Genomic DNA, 18,065 nt, shown 5'->3' on the forward strand with positions numbered 1-18,065 from the left:
ACAATAAAAGATACAACTCAGTGGTTTTGGTGCTAACGAGGACACAGTTAATCATATAATAACGCTAGTGATGTTAATACAGACAACTGTGCTCTCACTAGCTGCTAGGCGCAATGCCTCAAATATTTGTCATAGAGTACTCCTTTAACTGTAAACTTTAAAATTCTGTCTTTAACAAGAAAATAAGTTCAGTTGGGTTTATCTGCTGCAGTTCTCTTATATCAGTGGTTCTCAACTTTTCATATATTATGTGCCAAAACCACTCTATCAAATAAGCTCTACCATACTAGAAACAGAAAGCCCACTTTTCCAAGAAAAGTATATATGTTTGCTGCATTCTCTTACTTCTTTAATGTGCTCTACCTAGACTCCTGTATACCCCAGGTTGAAAACCACTGTCTTAGAAATTGTTACAATATAATTTTACCTGTATCCTATCTAGCAGGTAGGAGAAGTATATTTATCTTAAGTGTACCATTACCCACCTAAGTAAATATACCTCTGATTGCAAGGGAACCCAAGTATACTTGCTAATGTTTTGCCAGTCTCAGAATTGGGGTGGCCAACATCTACTATAAAGGTACCACTTCCATTGCCTGCACCTGTAACAGACACATTCGCATTTTCTCACAGAGCCCAGCTAGGGTGCAACAGCCTTTCGACATAGCTCTCTAAGCAGCCACCACCAGATGATAGGAATCGGTGTGTGAAACTGATTTTATTTAGAAGGCACAACTTTATAAATTGTTAAACGTCCTCAAGGGCTAAAAAGCTTAAACCTAGGATTCTGACATGATAGAATGAAAATTCTGTATGATGAGCCAGCTTGCTTTTGTTGCCTATATTCTATTTGATCTCCAAAAGAACAGAAGGGATTCCAAAAAGCCAGGGAGGGAGGAATGCTTGCTGCAAAAAGAGAATACTCAATTGGAACCCGGTACGGAAGATTTTAGCATTCCGAGTAAATTTTGCATAGGAACTCTATCCTGATAAAAGAATCACAATCTTTTACCTATGTTGGTTGACTAAGGCTGTTTTGACAATAATGGCTGATGAAGGGCAAAGAAATTGCCACGTTATACTGTTACAGACTTGATGAAGCTAAGCATGATTGCAGTATCACTGCACTTACTATTGTTATCACTCCCATTTTAAAAGATTCAAAATCCCATTCACTTACTTCACAAAAGTTAAGATTCTCTTGCTCTCACAGTGAGAATGTTGAGATAAGGGAGAGTTTTTGTAGCTATCCTGGGGAAGTTTGAGTAAGGCAACAGAAACATTTAGAGGGTAACGCATTTTCTGATGAAAATAGCAATTCATTTAAATTAGAGGAGAACATGCCATACAGATTGTAATTTTCTACTGTAACCCCATTCTTTAAAAACTCCTATCCAACAAGATAGTAACATTACTATTTCCATATAGGCTCTCAATCTTGATTTTTATATCATAAATATTATTAGAATGGCTCTGTATGTACTGATTCAGATCCCTATCCTTTCTCATCCAATAAGAAGTAAACACCCATAATGAGCAGTTATGGAGAACCTTTGGTGAGCTAAGGGAGAAAAATGTGAATTCTCTTCCATCCAAGTTTACTATCGAGTCCAGAACCTTTTTTTTTTTTAATTGCACAGAGTCATAACTTCTTTTTGCCAATTTCTATTTCCAGACACCTTCCCTTCCGCAGTTCCTCCTTTCCTTCCCTTCCCCCATGCCAACACAAAAGAATTGAGACTACTAACAGAATTTCTGTTTGTCTTTCACATCAGATGCAACTCCAGTAGTACCTTCACGGGCAGCAACTCCAAGATCCGTAAGAAATAAGTCGCATGAAGGAATTACAAATTCTGTAATGCCTGAATGTAAGAATCCTTTCAAGTTAATGATCGGATCATCCAATGCCATGGGAAGGCTATATGTACAAGAACTGCCTGGAAGCCAGCAACAAGAACTCCACCCTGTCTACCCCCGGCAGAGATTGGGCAGCAGTGAACACGGACAGAAATCTCCATTCCGTGGCAGCCACGGAGGCCTGCCCAGCCCAGCATCGTCAGGTTCCCAGATATATGGAGACGGCTCAATCTCTCCAAGGACTGACCCACTCGGAAGCCCAGATGTCTTCACAAGAAATAATCCTGGTTTTCATGGAGCTCCCAATTCTAGTCCTATTCATTTGAATAGGACTCCTCTTTCTCCACCTTCAGTAATGCTACATGGTTCTCCTGTACAGTCATCCTGTGCAATGGCTGGAAGGACTAATATACCTCTTTCCCCAACCTTGACTACAAAGAGTCCAGTAATGAAAAAACCAATGTGTAATTTTTCAACTAATATGGAAATACCACGAGCAATGTTCCACCACAAACCACCCCAAGGCCCACCTCCCCCTCCTCCACCTTCTTGTGCTCTTCAGAAAAAGCCATTAACATCTGAGAAAGATCCACTTGGCATTCTTGACCCTATTCCTAGTAAACCGGTGAATCAAAACCCTGTTATCATTAATCCAACTAGTTTCCATTCAAATGTCCACTCTCAGGTACCTGTGATGAATGTAAGCATGCCTCCTGCTGTTGTTCCTTTGCCAAGTAATCTCCCTTTGCCAACCGTAAAACCTGGTCATATGAATCATGGGAGTCATATACAAAGAGTTCAGCATTCAGCTTCAACCTCCTTGTCCCCTTCTCCAGTGACATCCCCAGTGCACATGATGGGGACTGGAATTGGAAGGATTGAGGCATCGCCCCAAAGATCACGCTCATCTTCCACATCATCAGATCACGGAAATTTCATGATGCCACCTCTAGGACCCCAGGCCACTTGTAGTGGTATTAAGGTTCCACCCAGGTCACCAAGGTCAACGATAGGGTCCCCAAGGCCATCAATGCCATCAAGCCCTTCTACCAAGTCCGATGGACATCATCAGTACAAGGATATCCCTAACCCATTAATTGCTGGAATGAGTAATGTACTAAATACCCCAAGCAGTGCAGCTTTTCCTACTGCATCTGCCGGAAGTGGTTCTGTAAAGAGTCAGCCTGGTTTGCTGGGAATGCCTTTAAATCAGATCTTGAACCAGCACAATGCTGCCTCCTTTCCAGCAAGTAGTTTACTCTCAGCAGCAGCCAAAGCACAGCTAGCAAATCAAAACAAACTTGCTGGTAACAACTGTAGCAGCAGTAGCAATTCTGGAGCTGTTGCTGGCAGTGGCAACACTGAAGGACATAGCACTTTAAACACCATGTTCCCTCCTACTGCCAACATGCTTCTCCCAACAGGGGAAGGGCAAAGTGGTCGAGCAGCACTAAGAGATAAGCTGATGTCTCAGCAAAAAGACTCATTGCGGAAAAGAAAACAGCCACCTACGACAGTGTTGAGTTTGCTCAGACAGTCTCAAATGGATAGTTCTGCGGTTCCTAAACCTGGACCCGACTTGCTAAGAAAGCAGGGTCAGGGTTCATTTCCCATCAGTTCAATGTCTCAGTTACTACAGTCTATGAGTTGTCAAAGCTCTCACTTGAGTAGCAATAGTACCCCGGGTTGTGGGGGCTCAAATACTGCTTTGCCTTGCTCTGCTAACCAGCTGCATTTTACAGATCCCAGTATGAACTCCAGTGCTCTTCAGAATTCACTGACACAGAACATACCTTTGAGAGGGGAAGCCGTGCACTGCCACAATGCAAACACTAACTTTGTTCACAGTAACAGTCCAGTCCCAAACCACCATCTTGCAGGTTTAATAAATCAGATTCAGGCTAGCGGGAACTGTGGGATGCTCAGTCAGTCGGGCATGGCTTTAGGAAATTCATTACATCCCAATCCACCTCAGTCAAGAATTTCAACGTCCTCCACTCCAGTGATACCAAACAGCATTGTTAGCAGCTATAATCAAACAAGTTCTGAAGCAGGTATGGTTTTATTAGAAAAAAGTACCCCAAGGTACTAAACTTTTCTACATTTTTTAAAATTTGTACCAAAATATTTATTATGATAAGAAATGATCCTTTCCCCATTGTGAAATTGTCGTCATTTCTTTAGTATTTATAATTTTATTTACAGAATGCTAGGGATTTGTCTATTAGAAAAAAGAACAACCAAGGGGATTCCATGTGTTTCCGTTATTTGTTGTCAATCTGTGTCATTTTGAATTTTGTTTGACTTTCAGTTGGTTATATAACCATTGGACTCTAAACTACGAAAGAAGCCATAGAAGGCAGGGTTTCCTGGTTCATGAGACATGTACTTGGTCTATGCCAATATTAAAGCCGTTTCCCCTAGCTTTTGTTTGTATTCAGGTAAATGACACTCATCTTGGAAAACCCAAAAAAGGCAAAAATAAATGGATTTTTTTTGTTCTTGCTGCTGAACAGAAATAGGTGAATGGATAGGAAAAGGTAACTAGAAGTTGTATGAAGTAGAAAGCTGCCTTCTAATGTGTTCTCTTATCCTAGTTTGCTATCCTTTATTATTATTTGTTTGAGAAAATTCAAAAATGGATATTGGCTACTCCCTTTTAAAAAAGGTAATAATTTAAGTTTTCTAATAAAAAAAGGCTTGAAAACCTGATTTCCAGAATTTTTGATCTTGAAATTGTTTTACAATTCTCTTGTAGAAGTTAACCATTATTTTTACTATTGACATTAAGGTTTTGAACCCAAATTTATTATATCTCTTCATCCACTGTAATGAAGGAGACAAATTTATTTAAAAGTAGACACATTAGAAAGATTTGTGTTTTGTGCAATAGAATCATCAGAAATTGTTTTAAAAATCATAAAGAAGCACGAAAGAGGTAAATTCTTTGAGACATCAGAAAATTTGACCATGGAAGTGTTAGAAAGAATATTCAAAATCCAACACTGAGGATTTCAGAGGTTTGTAGGAAATGACAGGGAGGAAAGGAAAGATAATTGTAGGGACAGTATTATTCAGATATGAAAACAGTGGGCTTTGCCAACCAGATTGCTACTGGAAATGAGAAAACTGCTGAGGCTTTTACTAATAAGCTATTGTATAGATCTGTATAGACTGTAATATACCATCATGCTGGAGAAGCATTAGAACCTACATGTCTGTGTTGCTGATAGTAAAATCCAGTGTTTTTCCTTCCTGGTGTCACTACTTACACCTGCCATCCTCCACAACTTGTGTTACGTTTTATGTCTGGATGTCAGTGTTTAATGAAGAACTGCTCATTGACCCTCTTGTGTTAAAAAGAATATACGGTGGAGAAGATAATCAAAATGATTAGTGCCTTCTTGATATTCTTAGCCTAGAAAAATCTCATGGAACTATTTTGTATGTGTTTAACAGGATCCTTATTCCAAAGGGGCTTCCAACTTTTCAATGACTCATATTCCTTTTTAAATAATTCCACACAAGTGAAAATTTAATCTTATGCTTTTAGGAGATTAAAGCCACATAAAATCTGTAGCTATTTTAAGATATCCCGTATTTATTAAGCATGCCTTCAGTCATTTAGATGAGACATCGTTTAGTCTCCTTGTATTATATATCTTTACATAATTGATGCCCCTTACCTCAACTTTGTTTCAGGTCTGAGTTCATATTGCAAAGTGTATATATTTTATTGGTGATGTATTTAAGTTCATCCATAATGGAAAAGACCAACATTTATTTATATTTTTGTTTCTTCTGAATGTTAAGTTTATGGACTTAAATAATCTTAGACATGTATTTTCTTGTTCCATGCACTTCTGTAGAGCGTCAGATCTGGATTGCAAGTGCTGGGAGTGTCAAACACACAGGTTGAAAATGTATTAATATGAGAAAAGTGTTAGCATAGAAATAGCTAACTGGGACAAGAATAAATGTCTAGTAATGATATGGATGCGACCAATCATGTGTAAGCTAACAGAAAGCATCTACTTGATAAAAATCTAGGTCAGTAAGAATGTTTAAAATATGAAATCTAATAAAATTAAATACTAATTAATGTGCATAGATCTGATGTGCAGCTGGTTGTGAAAATGGGTAGATTTACTAATTAATGTAATTCTTTTGTTGAGTTGAATATTGAAGAGGTCTCTAATGCCGTTTCTTTTTGATACACAGTAAACTGTATCAACTGAATGGACTGTCATTATAATTGCTTAGCCTAAATATTTATTTACACTGACATTTATTCACCTATCAAATAAGTACCAAGGCTAGGCATGCAGAGTGAGCTAGCAGATGACAGTCAAGCTATCCCTGTAACTTCTGCTACGTATTCCTAGCATACCAGTAAGACATCAGAAGAAAAACACATTTTATTCCTAAAATGTTGCTTACAGCTATCAAGTACTTATTGTGTCCCAGCTGATTTACCCATATTATTTCTAATTTGTATAGTTTTCCAAAGTATAAGGTATTATTGCCCCCATTTTAGAGATGAATGAGCATTGGAGAACGTAAATAGCTGTCCAAGATCATGCATAACTGAATTAAGACCTGAACTCAGGTTCAACTGATGCTAAAACCCTTTCTTCCCAACTGTGTAAGTTCTTCATTTAAAACATGTAGTAGTCAAAAATGCTGTTTTCAGTTTCAAAATCTTTGAAAATGCTCAACAGATAGTGAATTAAAGCACATCACTGTGTGTTAAAAGCCACATTTGTAAACTTTTGATGCACTTTTAGTCAGTTATTTTTGCCTTCTCTCTGGACTCTGGTCTCACAGTGTATAATGATTAGGGTATATGTGTCAACACAGTTGAAATGTCCAAACTATCAAGAGAACTGCCCCTTGATTGTGAATCACATTTGGTGACATTTAATGAATTCGTATCACCTCACTTGATCAGATACGAATGGGTTTCCTGGTAGACCTTTGAAGGAGGCAACTATGCAGAGGCTGGTTCTGCCCTTCCAAGCATGATCTAACACAGCAAGGGTGAAAGAGCCCCCACGGAACATGTTCTCCTCTTCCCTTTGGTAACGGAACCTGGACAGAACTCAAGTGACCTGCTCGATCCAGTGCCTTTTCCACTCTCCTAAGCAGTTCAAAAATGTTACAGTAAGACCTCAATTAAGTGGAGTAATCACCTGCTTTGAGAACACTTAATTTGATTGGTAATTTATTTTTTAAGAAACTTCATCTAAAGAGAGTTTTTCTGTTATAAACAACCCAAATACTGATTTGTTTTTTTTAGGCCTATATGTGAATTAGGCCATGGGACACATTTAAAAATGTATTACATCTCAAGTATGGGAATTGGAGGCAGAAGTCATTTTAAGAAATCAGATAAAAGATATAAAATGCTTAGAAAATATTTCTAAAATTTAAGAATATACAAGGCTTTATTAATTCTATTTGGTGGTTTGAAATTGCCTTCCCATGAAAGCTCTCTGAACACTTTGCATTGTAAAGTTTACAGGTTTCTATTAACTTTTTGGACATCAAATGACAAGTAAAGTTTAATATTTCCATGTAACAGATTTAGAAAATGACCAGTAGGATACTTGCTGACATTCCTCAAGTTGTAAAGCAAAGCTCTGGTGGATCTGGCAACCAAACCCCAAAGTTCCTGATTCTCAGTCCAAACACTCACACTGCTGAATGCAGGTATGTTCTGAAGTCCATCAGTAGTGTACATTTAAAGCAACTTTCCATGTATGAAGAGAGCCAAGTTCCAGCAGTTTAAGTGGTTCCAGCACGTGTCCTGTTGTGTTTGGGTTTAGAGAGGAATCCAAAATCAAGTGCCCTCAACTGACAAATTTTATCAGGCCCGTGCCTCCTGACTGCTGCCCACCTGCTGGCCATAGAACAAAACCCCACATGCCAGTAACCCTGGCCTCTGCAGAGGACCTCGTCCCGTCAGTGTCCATGTGGCCTATGGTTTTTCACTATTTTCAAAGAAGCAAAAAATTTAGACGACTATGCTCACCAACTTAATAACTGAACCTTACCTTCTCCAATGTGATAATCATTAAATACAACTTTTTCGCTTTAAAAGCCCTTTTATAGTCACTTATTATTTTTTCAATAAAAAGCATTTTACCAACTCTTCTAAACACATGAAAATATAATCCTCTGAAGAGGCAGAGCATGAGTTGTACCAGAAGAGAAAATAAGTTGAACATTGATTTGCCTTAACTCTTAAAGAGATACATTGACTAACAAGAACATAAATAAACCCATGAGTGAATATATGTTCATGGATATTTATACATATTTTTTTAAAACTCTGGAAAAGAAAGTGTTCTTTCAGCACAAAATGCATTTGATTGAAATTCAGTACAGCCACTGATATGGTAGGTATAAGAGAATGAAATAGAGACCACAGAAGAACACTGGGTAAAACTGCAAAGTAATGAGCTTGGTTTTTTATGCTTTGTATTTATTTATTCTCAGAACATGCCAGTAAAGAAAATAAAGGGAAATCATCATTTCCGACATTTGAAGTTACAAGTGCAAAAAGATTATGGGATAAAAGGGCTTAGGGTGGATTGTACTATAGAAGTTAGCCCTCTCAGGGTACCGGAAGTCTGTGTAGAAATAATCTTCTCATTGTAGAGAGACTAATGTAGAGTAAAGGGCAAAGGCTCCTTTCAGGTTGTGACTGAATTAATAATAGTTGCTATTAAAAGTATTTCCACCCAAATTTTTAAGTGCTCCAGATTTTATCCCTCATCTGATGCACAAGGCTTCTAGGTTCAAAGTTGCCTTCTGCTCTGTTTTTTAACCAAATACCAAAACTCTATTAAATTATTGATTGTGTGATAAAAATCTATGTCTGTTCTTTCAGTTAAGTTTTTGCAAAATGAGCCATTTCTTCTTTGCTGTAAGATATTTTTACAACAATGTCTTGCTGTTAAGAAGGTTTCCTATTATCAGGGTTACACCACTTGTTTTGTTTACATATTCCAGGTTTAATGTTTCCTTGTGTACAAAAGAAGGAGTTAAAATATGTTTGACTTTAGACATTGAGTCTGTATAATCAAAGGTGAAAACGGAACTCAGAGTGGTGTGATATGTTTGCTGATTCAATGATCTATTTTGTACCTTTCAAGAAATAAATTGTCCCAGTGTGAAAATTGGGAGAATTTTATTCCATTGCAATACACTGAACTCACTTACAAAATCACTAGAAATCCTTCAGTTCCCTAGGACATGCCTAAGCTATTATTTACTAAAATCAAGTGGTCTGAAAACATTGACGCAGCTTCTAAAAGTGTCCAAATTCTAGGCAGTAAATGTTAACTCTACAAGAATTTAACTCATTAAAAATCATGCTTAAAACCATTTCTGTGGTATTAACAAAATAGATTACATTTCCACATGCGTGTAGTACTAGATAAATCATAGAAGTTTTTCCTTTATAGGAACTTTTATCAAACAACATTAATGCCAATCAAGCAAAGAGTAGAGTAAAAATTATTTTGTAAGGATTACACTTCTTGAAAATTCAAAGTAGCAACTCACCTTCTTACAGATTAAAAATGGAACTAAACGACAGAAGTCTGAAGGAGTAGCTGAGGTACTCCTGGGGGAGAGCTGCTCCAGGAAATTTCAAAGACCCATGGGTACAGGTATAAGGGAGAGTGTTTACCATAGAGACCCTAGAGCAGGACTCTTGTGCTGCGCAACTCCACAGGGACACCTCTCACACTATATAGCCTGATAAACATGCTTCCTGGAACACAACTCCATAAAGTTGAGCAACCCAGAGACCTTTTGGTATTTCTTCGTACTGTGAGAAACTAACTTGCATTATAATCCACTAGAGATATGTTTTTAATGTATAACAAAAGTTTCCTTAAAAATCTTATGTGATGCACTCTGACCTTTTTGATCCCATTCTAATCATATCTTACTCTACTTTTTTTCTCTAAGACCGTCATGACACACTGAAATGATTTTATCACCCACTAATGCAACACAACCCACTATGTATATATAATATATAATATATATAATTTATATATAGTTTAGTACTTATATGTGTATATATTTTATTTATATTAGAGATGTATTTTATTTATATATTTAAATATATAAACATTTTAAAATATGTATTTTTTATATTTATATTATATTTCTGTATATATGTGTGTGTGTGTATATATATATACAGAAACAGTTTACACAAAATAATACCCCAGTTATACAATATATTCTTTTATTTTTCTATTTCATTTATCAAAATATAATGGTTGGGGCATTCTAAGTTGGTTTTGCAGCCCCAAATAGGCCTAAACTGTCTTAGAATATCCCTGAGGTAATCAACTCAGCAAATAATTATTGAGCACTTAGTATGTGCTAAGCACTTTCAGCACTACAGATAAAGTATACAATGGAAGAATTCAAAGTTAACTGTATTTATAACTTAGAAACTCAGTTTACTCTGCTCATTAAACAACATAAGGAGAGAAAACTTCTGAATGGAATATTGAAGCATTTTTTTTTTAATTGTAACTCTACCCCCATATTCAGAGAGCAGAAATCTCACTAAGCAAGGGATTTAACCTCATTTCTCAATATTTGTTTCCTTACAATAAGTATTTTTTTAATGTGATAAAAAGGATTTGTAAAAAAAAAAAACTTTTGTTACTTGAGTAAACAATGGAAAATCTCAAGCATTTTTGCATTTATTTTAAGTTTTCGGAGTGATTCTCTGTGTTAAAGAAATAGAAATGATCAGTAGCAAAAAAAAAAAATCACATCTGTCTCTTTTTTTTTTTTTTTTTGTCTGACGCCATTACCAACACAAGACTGATCTTGATACAGTCATGATGACTCAAACATATTCCAATATTCAAGCTGCATCCCTTCCACCGGCTTTCCTCCTTCCCAGCAGGTTAGCCCTGCTAAGGGTGGAGAGCATTTCCTTAGATACTGCCAAGGATCCCTTCCCCCTCTTCTTCTGTGAGCATTTTGATTTGGGGTCCCTCCCTCCCTTCCTTTTAGGGAACAAACAGCCACTAGTCCCTAGGTCTTCCTGCCTACTTCTGGTAAAGGAATGCTAGGAATTTACATCAGGATCCAAAGCACATGGATTGAAATTGATGTATTTTTGTAAATACATATACCATGCCATTAAAATAATATCTTGTTGGAAGATCTAGACTTCTCATACAAGTTATCTATTTTTTTTTAATCAATCCCTTGAATATAGAGGAGAAAATGTTACTATTTTCATGGGGTTAAAAAGTGAGTTACATTTATTCACTAGAGTATGATGTTTTCTCTTGCTTCTACAAGCATTCATTTTTATTAAGGATTACCATTGACCTTGTTTGCATTTAAAGTATACTTGCCAAAGCAAATGATAAAGGTCAAATGGCGAAGGTGTATCTTTTATATGACTCATTTCTTACTTCTTGAATTTTTATGAATATAAATCAGTATTTGAGTATATCAACTTAGAATTTGGGCATATTCACTTAGAAAAAATTTTCTAACATAAAGTCATATTTATTCTAAATTGGAAATATAGATCAAACTGGTATAATGACATTTTTAAAACACTTATTTGTGTACTTGTCAAATCTGTGCCCATACAAAGACATGTCCAGCAATATTAATACTTAAGAGCCAACCATAGAAGAGTTTAGGATAATATGAACAATGACTTTTCTTAAAGAATATCGGTCATGAGAGAAATAAGTCTAAAGAGGTAGATATTGCCTTGTTTTAAAAAGCAAATTTTTTTTTAAGGAGACAAAAAAATAAACTAGTAATCATAGGAAAATATCATTTAAAACTCCTAAAAAATTGTTTAGTGGTGCTATTTCGGTATGTACAGACACATATACACTGACACACATCAAATTACATGTGTGGACAAAGAGTACTGTTTATATCTGGAAATCTACCCCACTGGGCAAGCCACCACTGTCCTTTCCTGATTGTTCTGGTTTATCTCAATCTCCGATTGGGTGTCTAGGCACATGCTCTCACACCAGGAAAGTTTATCTGGGTGGCTTTCCAGTCTTATCTCGGCTTCATTAAAATCAACAGACAATGAGAAAGAGATTATGCCAGTTTATGGTGCTGCTGGCTGGTGTAAAATAATCATTTTTTCCCATTAAAGGGCTTCTCCAACTCACTAACTTGTTCCAAGCCCCAGTTGCCTTTTGGTTGTTAAACTGCTAAATGTTTTGTGAATAGTTTGCTTTAAAAAAAAAAAAAATTTAGCAACTGTCCCTTTCATTAGTTTAAGCACAAAACATCTTGGCTGGAAAAAAAAAATTCAGCTCTAAGAAAACATTTTTCCCTTCATACTTCAAGAGACCATATGGTTTTTATGCAGAACTATGAAGTAGGTTTGCCAGAGTGCCTATTCAAGATTAAGTGGTTCAGAAATAAGCAATCTCCAATTTTGCTCCAGATATAAAAATCCAAGGTCCTCTGGATGACCCTAAGTATTACTGAGTGGCTTGAAGAACTCAGAGTACTTTGGGACGGACCTTTTCCTCCATAAGAGGATTTTTAACTGCCTGGAACACATGAGAGTCTAAAGTAACTTGTTCTCTTCTAAGGATCCTTTCCTGTCTCTTATCTCCCAGCTGTGGACAAACACTGGAGAGTCAATTTTCCCTTTCTCCACAAATGGGTGGTATTCTCTCCCTTACTTCCCATACACCCATGCTACACACACAGCATCAAAAGCTCTGATTTCTAGAAGTTGAAGGCAGATTTTTTTTTTTATCTTAATAGATTGATTCAACCAACATTTTTGGAATACCGACCATGTGCTAAAGTCCACGTTAGGCCTTGGAAATAAGAAATGATCCTTGCCTTAAAGGGTTTAGAAAGATGATTTCGAATTTCTGTGCTGCTTTGTCTATCTATGGTGGGAGGGTAGGGGTGTGTGGAAAGCAGCTTACAATATTTTCAGTCACATCTGTTTGTTTTCAGGATGCATACCTCCATGCACTTTATTATCTCCTTGTCCACTCTCAAATCCCCAAACAAATGTTACCACTCACTTAGTTTACCCTACACCTTCACTTTTATAGTTGTCCTCTTGCTATATACCTGTTAAATCTCTTAGCATATTGCACTATTAGTTACATGAGCTGTATGAATAGAGCTTTAAAATGTCCTGATCCATAGAAGCTCTCAATAAATGTGTATTTGAGAGAGGAAAAAGAAAGACTGAGAGTTTTGTGCATTTATCTCTTTTCCTAAACTCTGACTTTCTGCAAGAAAAGGGCAGCATGCTGTTTTTGTTTTCGTTGTTTTGTATCACCATTTCTATCCTTTTGTTCAACAGAGTATTCTTGTTTGTTGTTGAAAATTGGAGAAAATAAAAAATAAGCCTTGATTTACATATTACCCTTAAGAAGTTTGTGGTGTTCACCACCTTCTTGTTTGTAATACAAAAATACATACAGAGTAACCCTATTTCTTTATTGTCATTCCTCAAGAATGTTTAAATAGAGAACTCGTAGAATAATGTCCCCAAATGGCTACTTTCTTGAATCCTAAATATGGATGCTTCTCATATAAAAACAAAAAGACAAAAATATGAATGACAGTAACCTCTAAGGAAACCGTACATCAACAAAGCCTTGCTAGAGTATTTTGAAAATGTATGCTCTGACTGCGGCTAGAGAAATGGTGATCTGTACCTTTAAATATGTCATTATTGGTTAGCAGATAAGGAAAAAGGCCACAGATAGCGATTACCAGTAAATAAGAGTTGTTATTACCTTGTTTAAAAAAATGGTTTCCAAATGCAAATAAAGCATAGTGCCTATTTATGGAAATAGCTAATTTTCAGAAGCAATGAAATGTTTAAGGTGTTGATTGTTTTATTACAAATCTGAATTAACATTTAAAGAATTGTACACCATATGCCTACTTCAACATTCGAAATGTTCTTACTCTGCTCTTTGTGAACAGTCATTGTTTCATAATAATATTTTATAAATATTTATATACTTTTAAACAGAGGGTTTTTTATCTCATTCTTGAAATGAAATATGGAGAACTTAAAAAAACAGACCTGACACCTGGAAAAAATTGCAGTCGTGCAATATAGCGATATTCTAGAAGGTGTGTTGGATTATACTGATGTATTCTTATTACTATTACTATATCACCACTACTAACTACAACTAGTAATGTAAATAATAATGCTGACAATGATTGCTCCTTTTACTTGTACAGACTTTACACATTGCGAGCCTTTCACTTACCTATTTTTGATTCTCACAACAATCATGCCACTCATACCAGTTTTTCCTGAGGAAAAATTCAAAAGTAGCAAGGTATCATATGCCGGAAGATGTTCATACCTGTGTTACATATAATGATGAAAAAATGAAAATATAAATGCCAAACTTTATCAGAATGATTCAATAAATATGATCAATATTAATAAAAATATTAATAGAAATGTCTGTATATCAAAAAGGAAAAATTCAAAAAAAAAGAAGAGGAAAAATTCTGGTGTTATTCTGTTAGAAGAAAACAAAAAGAATATAAAATTATATTTGCAATACTAGTACAACTATGGAAACATTTCTGTGTATTTGTATTTGGACAGGCCTCAATGGTAACATGATCAAATATAAAGTTTTTTATGGCATAGCACAGCAGTACAGTGTTAGAATTACTTTAGATTTTCAATAACACTGATGTTGTTCATTACATCATATACATGTTTAATATAAAGTTAAATGCATAAGCCTGTAACAGTATTTGCTCAATGCATATATTACATAATGCATCTCTTTAGAGAAAGACCTTTTATGAAAAATATGACTGTAGGTTCCTTTTCAACAGAATGTGATTCTCCTACCCCATCTCTTGTGCATCTGAATCACCAGGGGTGATTTCAAAGAATACTACTGCCCAGGCTCTACTCCCAAGAGATGAGTTTTCGACTTATCTGGGATAGGGCCCAGGCATTGTTTTTGTTTATTTGTTTGTTTGTTTGTTTAAAGTCCTCCAGGTAGTAATTCTATTGTGCAGCTTGTATTGAGAACAACTAAAAGCATTATAATGAACAACTGAAAGTTTATATTTTTAAATATTAAGTTTCTTGAATTTTCACTCAAGTGTAAGACTTTCAAGATTAAGAATGCTAAAAAAAAAAAAAAAGATTAAGAATGCTATTTAGGTGGTAGCATTTGGTCTGATTTAAGGAATGCTAAGTGCAGAGTATCTTTATGCTATCAGAGTGACAAAGATTAAAAAAATAATGATAAAATACAGTGTTGGTTAGAAATGAACACTGCCATACACTGTCTATAAAAATGTTAATGGAGTGTGCATTGATCAACTTTGCTGTGGGACAGTTTGAGAATATGAATCCAAAGCGTTAAAAATATGTAAACCCTTTTATCCCTGGAATTCCACTTTTAAGAATTTATCCCTAGAAAATAATTGAGTGTATTGGCAAAGCTAAATTAACAAGAATGTTTATCATACTGTTGCTTACTAGAGTAATTGTAATTTGATTGTAAACAATCAAATATCCTCAACTGGGATTGATTAAATTTTGGTATATTCATAGATGATAGTTGTAAAATGTAAAGTTAACACAATAATGTATTGATAAAAGAAAAAAGTTACAAAGCATGATTCCATTTTTGTTAAAATATGTAATATATGTATATATGTCTGCATATGTATAAACATACAAGTGGGAAAGGCCTGAAGCACTATCACTAACATATTAATAGTTCTCTTTATCAGTAGTTTTTTATTTTGTTTTGTAGTCTCCTGCATATTCCAGGTTTTTTTTTTTCACTAAAATCAAGAGGCAGTATTATAAATAAAGACCAAAATGTTTTCTTAAATGGAAAAGTATCTTTCTAAAAATAAAGCCTTGTTACCTTTATCTAGTCAGTTGAATGAACTACAACACAGATTTCCCTCTCTTCACCTTGTCCAGCTTGTGAAAAACAAGCTATTTGTTAGAAACAGCTATTTCTTAATATATTTTTAATATTTCTAAACTTCTTCAATATATATTTTCTCAAAGTAGATTAGGAAGTATAAAGTTAAATTTAAGTTTTACTAACAGATTTCAACTCCTCTCTGATTGCAATTCATCTGAGTTAAATCCTCAAAGGTGACATGTAATGAATTACTGAAATGGATCTTAATGTATTTGTATGGGCTCGTCTTCCTTGGCATCCGTAATTAATAAGCGGTTGGTTTTTCTCCTTCTTCATTCTAGGCGGTTCAGGACCATCCTCCTCCATAGCCATAGCTGGCACCAACCACCCTGCCATCACAAAGACAACATCTGTTCTTCAAGATGGCGTCATAGTTACCACCGCAGCTGGAAACCCACTGCAGAGTCAGCTGCCTATTGGGAGTGATTTTCCTTATGTTGGCCAGGAGCACGCACTTCATTTTCCATCCAACAGCACTTCAAACAACCATCTTCCACACCCCTTGAACCCCAGCCTCCTCAGTTCTCTACCTATCTCTTTGCCAGTGAATCAACAGCATCTCCTAAACCAGAATCTATTAAATATCCTCCAGCCTTCAGCAGGAGAAGGCAAGTCTGAGATCAACCTCCACCCTTTAGGTTTTCTCAACCCGAATGTAAACGCTGCTTTAGCTTTTCTCTCCGGTGACATGGATGGGCAGGTATTGCAGCCTGTTCACTTTCAGCTCTTAGCAGCCCTGCTTCAGAACCAAGCCCAAGCAGCTGCCATGCTTCCCCTGCCATCTTTCAATCTGACCATCTCAGATCTTTTGCAACAGCAAAATACCCCTTTACCCTCATTAACACAGATGACAGCCCCACCAGACCATTTGCCAAGCAATCAGTCAGAGAACAGCCGAGCTGAGACCCTTTTAACCAGCCCCCTGGGGAACCCTTTACCAAGCTTTGCAGGCAGTGACACTACTTTTAACCCCCTGTTCCTCCCAGCTGTCACTGGGGCCTCAGGATTAATGGCCTTGAATCCCCAGCTGTTGGGAGGTGTCCTGAACTCAGCATCGGCCAACACCGCTAATCATCCAGAGGTTTCCATAGCAACTTCCTCCCAGGCAACCACTACCACAACCACTACATCATCAGCAGTGGCAGCACTGACTGTCTCAACACTTGGTGGGACAGCAGTGGTGTCAATGGCAGAAACATTGCTGAATATATCTAATAATGCTGGGAATACACCTGGTCCAGCTAAACTCAACAGTAACTCTGTGCTGCCACAGCTACTTAACCCTCTACTGGGGACAGGTCTGCTTGGTAAGTTAAATTTTTTCACAAATTTTTACAAAAGAAACGTTTTTCTAATTCTATTTTCTCCTTTTTAAAAACTCCATTTTGTCACACTATTTTTAAAAAATGTTTTTATTATGTCACAGCTTGCTTAAGGAACTAAATATAATAACACCCACACACATCCCTAGTTATACAAACATGAAAATGACTTTTTCCTTTTCCCCTATTCTAGCAGTACTAAATATCATTCTAATCTGCTTTTCTCTGATCTTCTGATTCTGATGCCACTTAACCCTAACCTACCTATCATTCTCTTAAGCCAAGTAGAGTCTTATTTTTCAAACAATAAAGCACAGGTCCATCTTAAAAATAACTTTTACTTGAATTTTAGTTGGTGTGGCATCACAGGGTTAGTATGAGCAGCTGCACTGTGGATGGAAACAGCTTGAGGAAGTGTTTTTTCCAGGTGATCCCTAAATAAACAAAACTAAATGCTTATCCAGCAAAATGAGAAACAGGGCATAAAAATATCCAAAGATAAACTTTGCCCAAGTTCAAAGAAACAGTCTCAATAGCTGTGTTAGATTTCCTCAGACAGTATAATTCCTTAGAACTTTGTGGCTTAAAAACAAAATCCTTCATACAGATTATTCTATCACAAAAAAAGTTAGAAAATAATGTCAAGTATATCCAACTGACTCATGCAGGTAACTGTAATATTAAGTACAGAAAGGGTGTCCATAAAGTCTGGAAATAGGCAAATATACCTGATATTGCCACAAGGGCATCTTCAATAGGTAAAAAACTATGAATAATATGTTTTTAGGCTTTATGGACACCTTTAGAATATAGTTTATTAATTTTATAGTTTACTAGTTGCTGTGGTTTATTTTAGTTCTATTTGGCATTGAAATCAACA

The 18,065-nt window shown here is 36.1% G+C and overlaps 1 protein-coding gene across 24 annotated transcripts in view; it reads left to right on the forward strand.

Annotated features, from left to right (window-relative positions):
* MBD5 (methyl-CpG binding domain protein 5) overlaps positions 1-18,065 on the forward strand; it is a 435,430-nt gene that overhangs the window by 385,522 nt on the left and 31,843 nt on the right. For 22 of the 24 annotated variants that reach the window (XM_077861625.1, XM_077861624.1, XM_077861616.1 and 19 more), the window contains 2 exons: positions 1,776-3,911; positions 16,145-17,170. In XM_077861625.1, the coding sequence (XP_077717751.1) occupies positions 1,776-3,911; positions 16,145-17,170 (3,162 nt within the window). The remainder of the gene's footprint in view (positions 1-1,775; positions 3,912-16,144; positions 17,171-18,065) is intronic. The other 2 variants (XM_077861639.1, XM_077861640.1) reach the window with 1 other exon arrangement.

Source organism: Canis aureus, chromosome 20, assembly GCF_053574225.1.
Source record: "Canis aureus isolate CA01 chromosome 20, VMU_Caureus_v.1.0, whole genome shotgun sequence".
In the NCBI taxonomy this organism is placed as follows: Eukaryota; Metazoa; Chordata; class Mammalia; order Carnivora; family Canidae; genus Canis; species Canis aureus.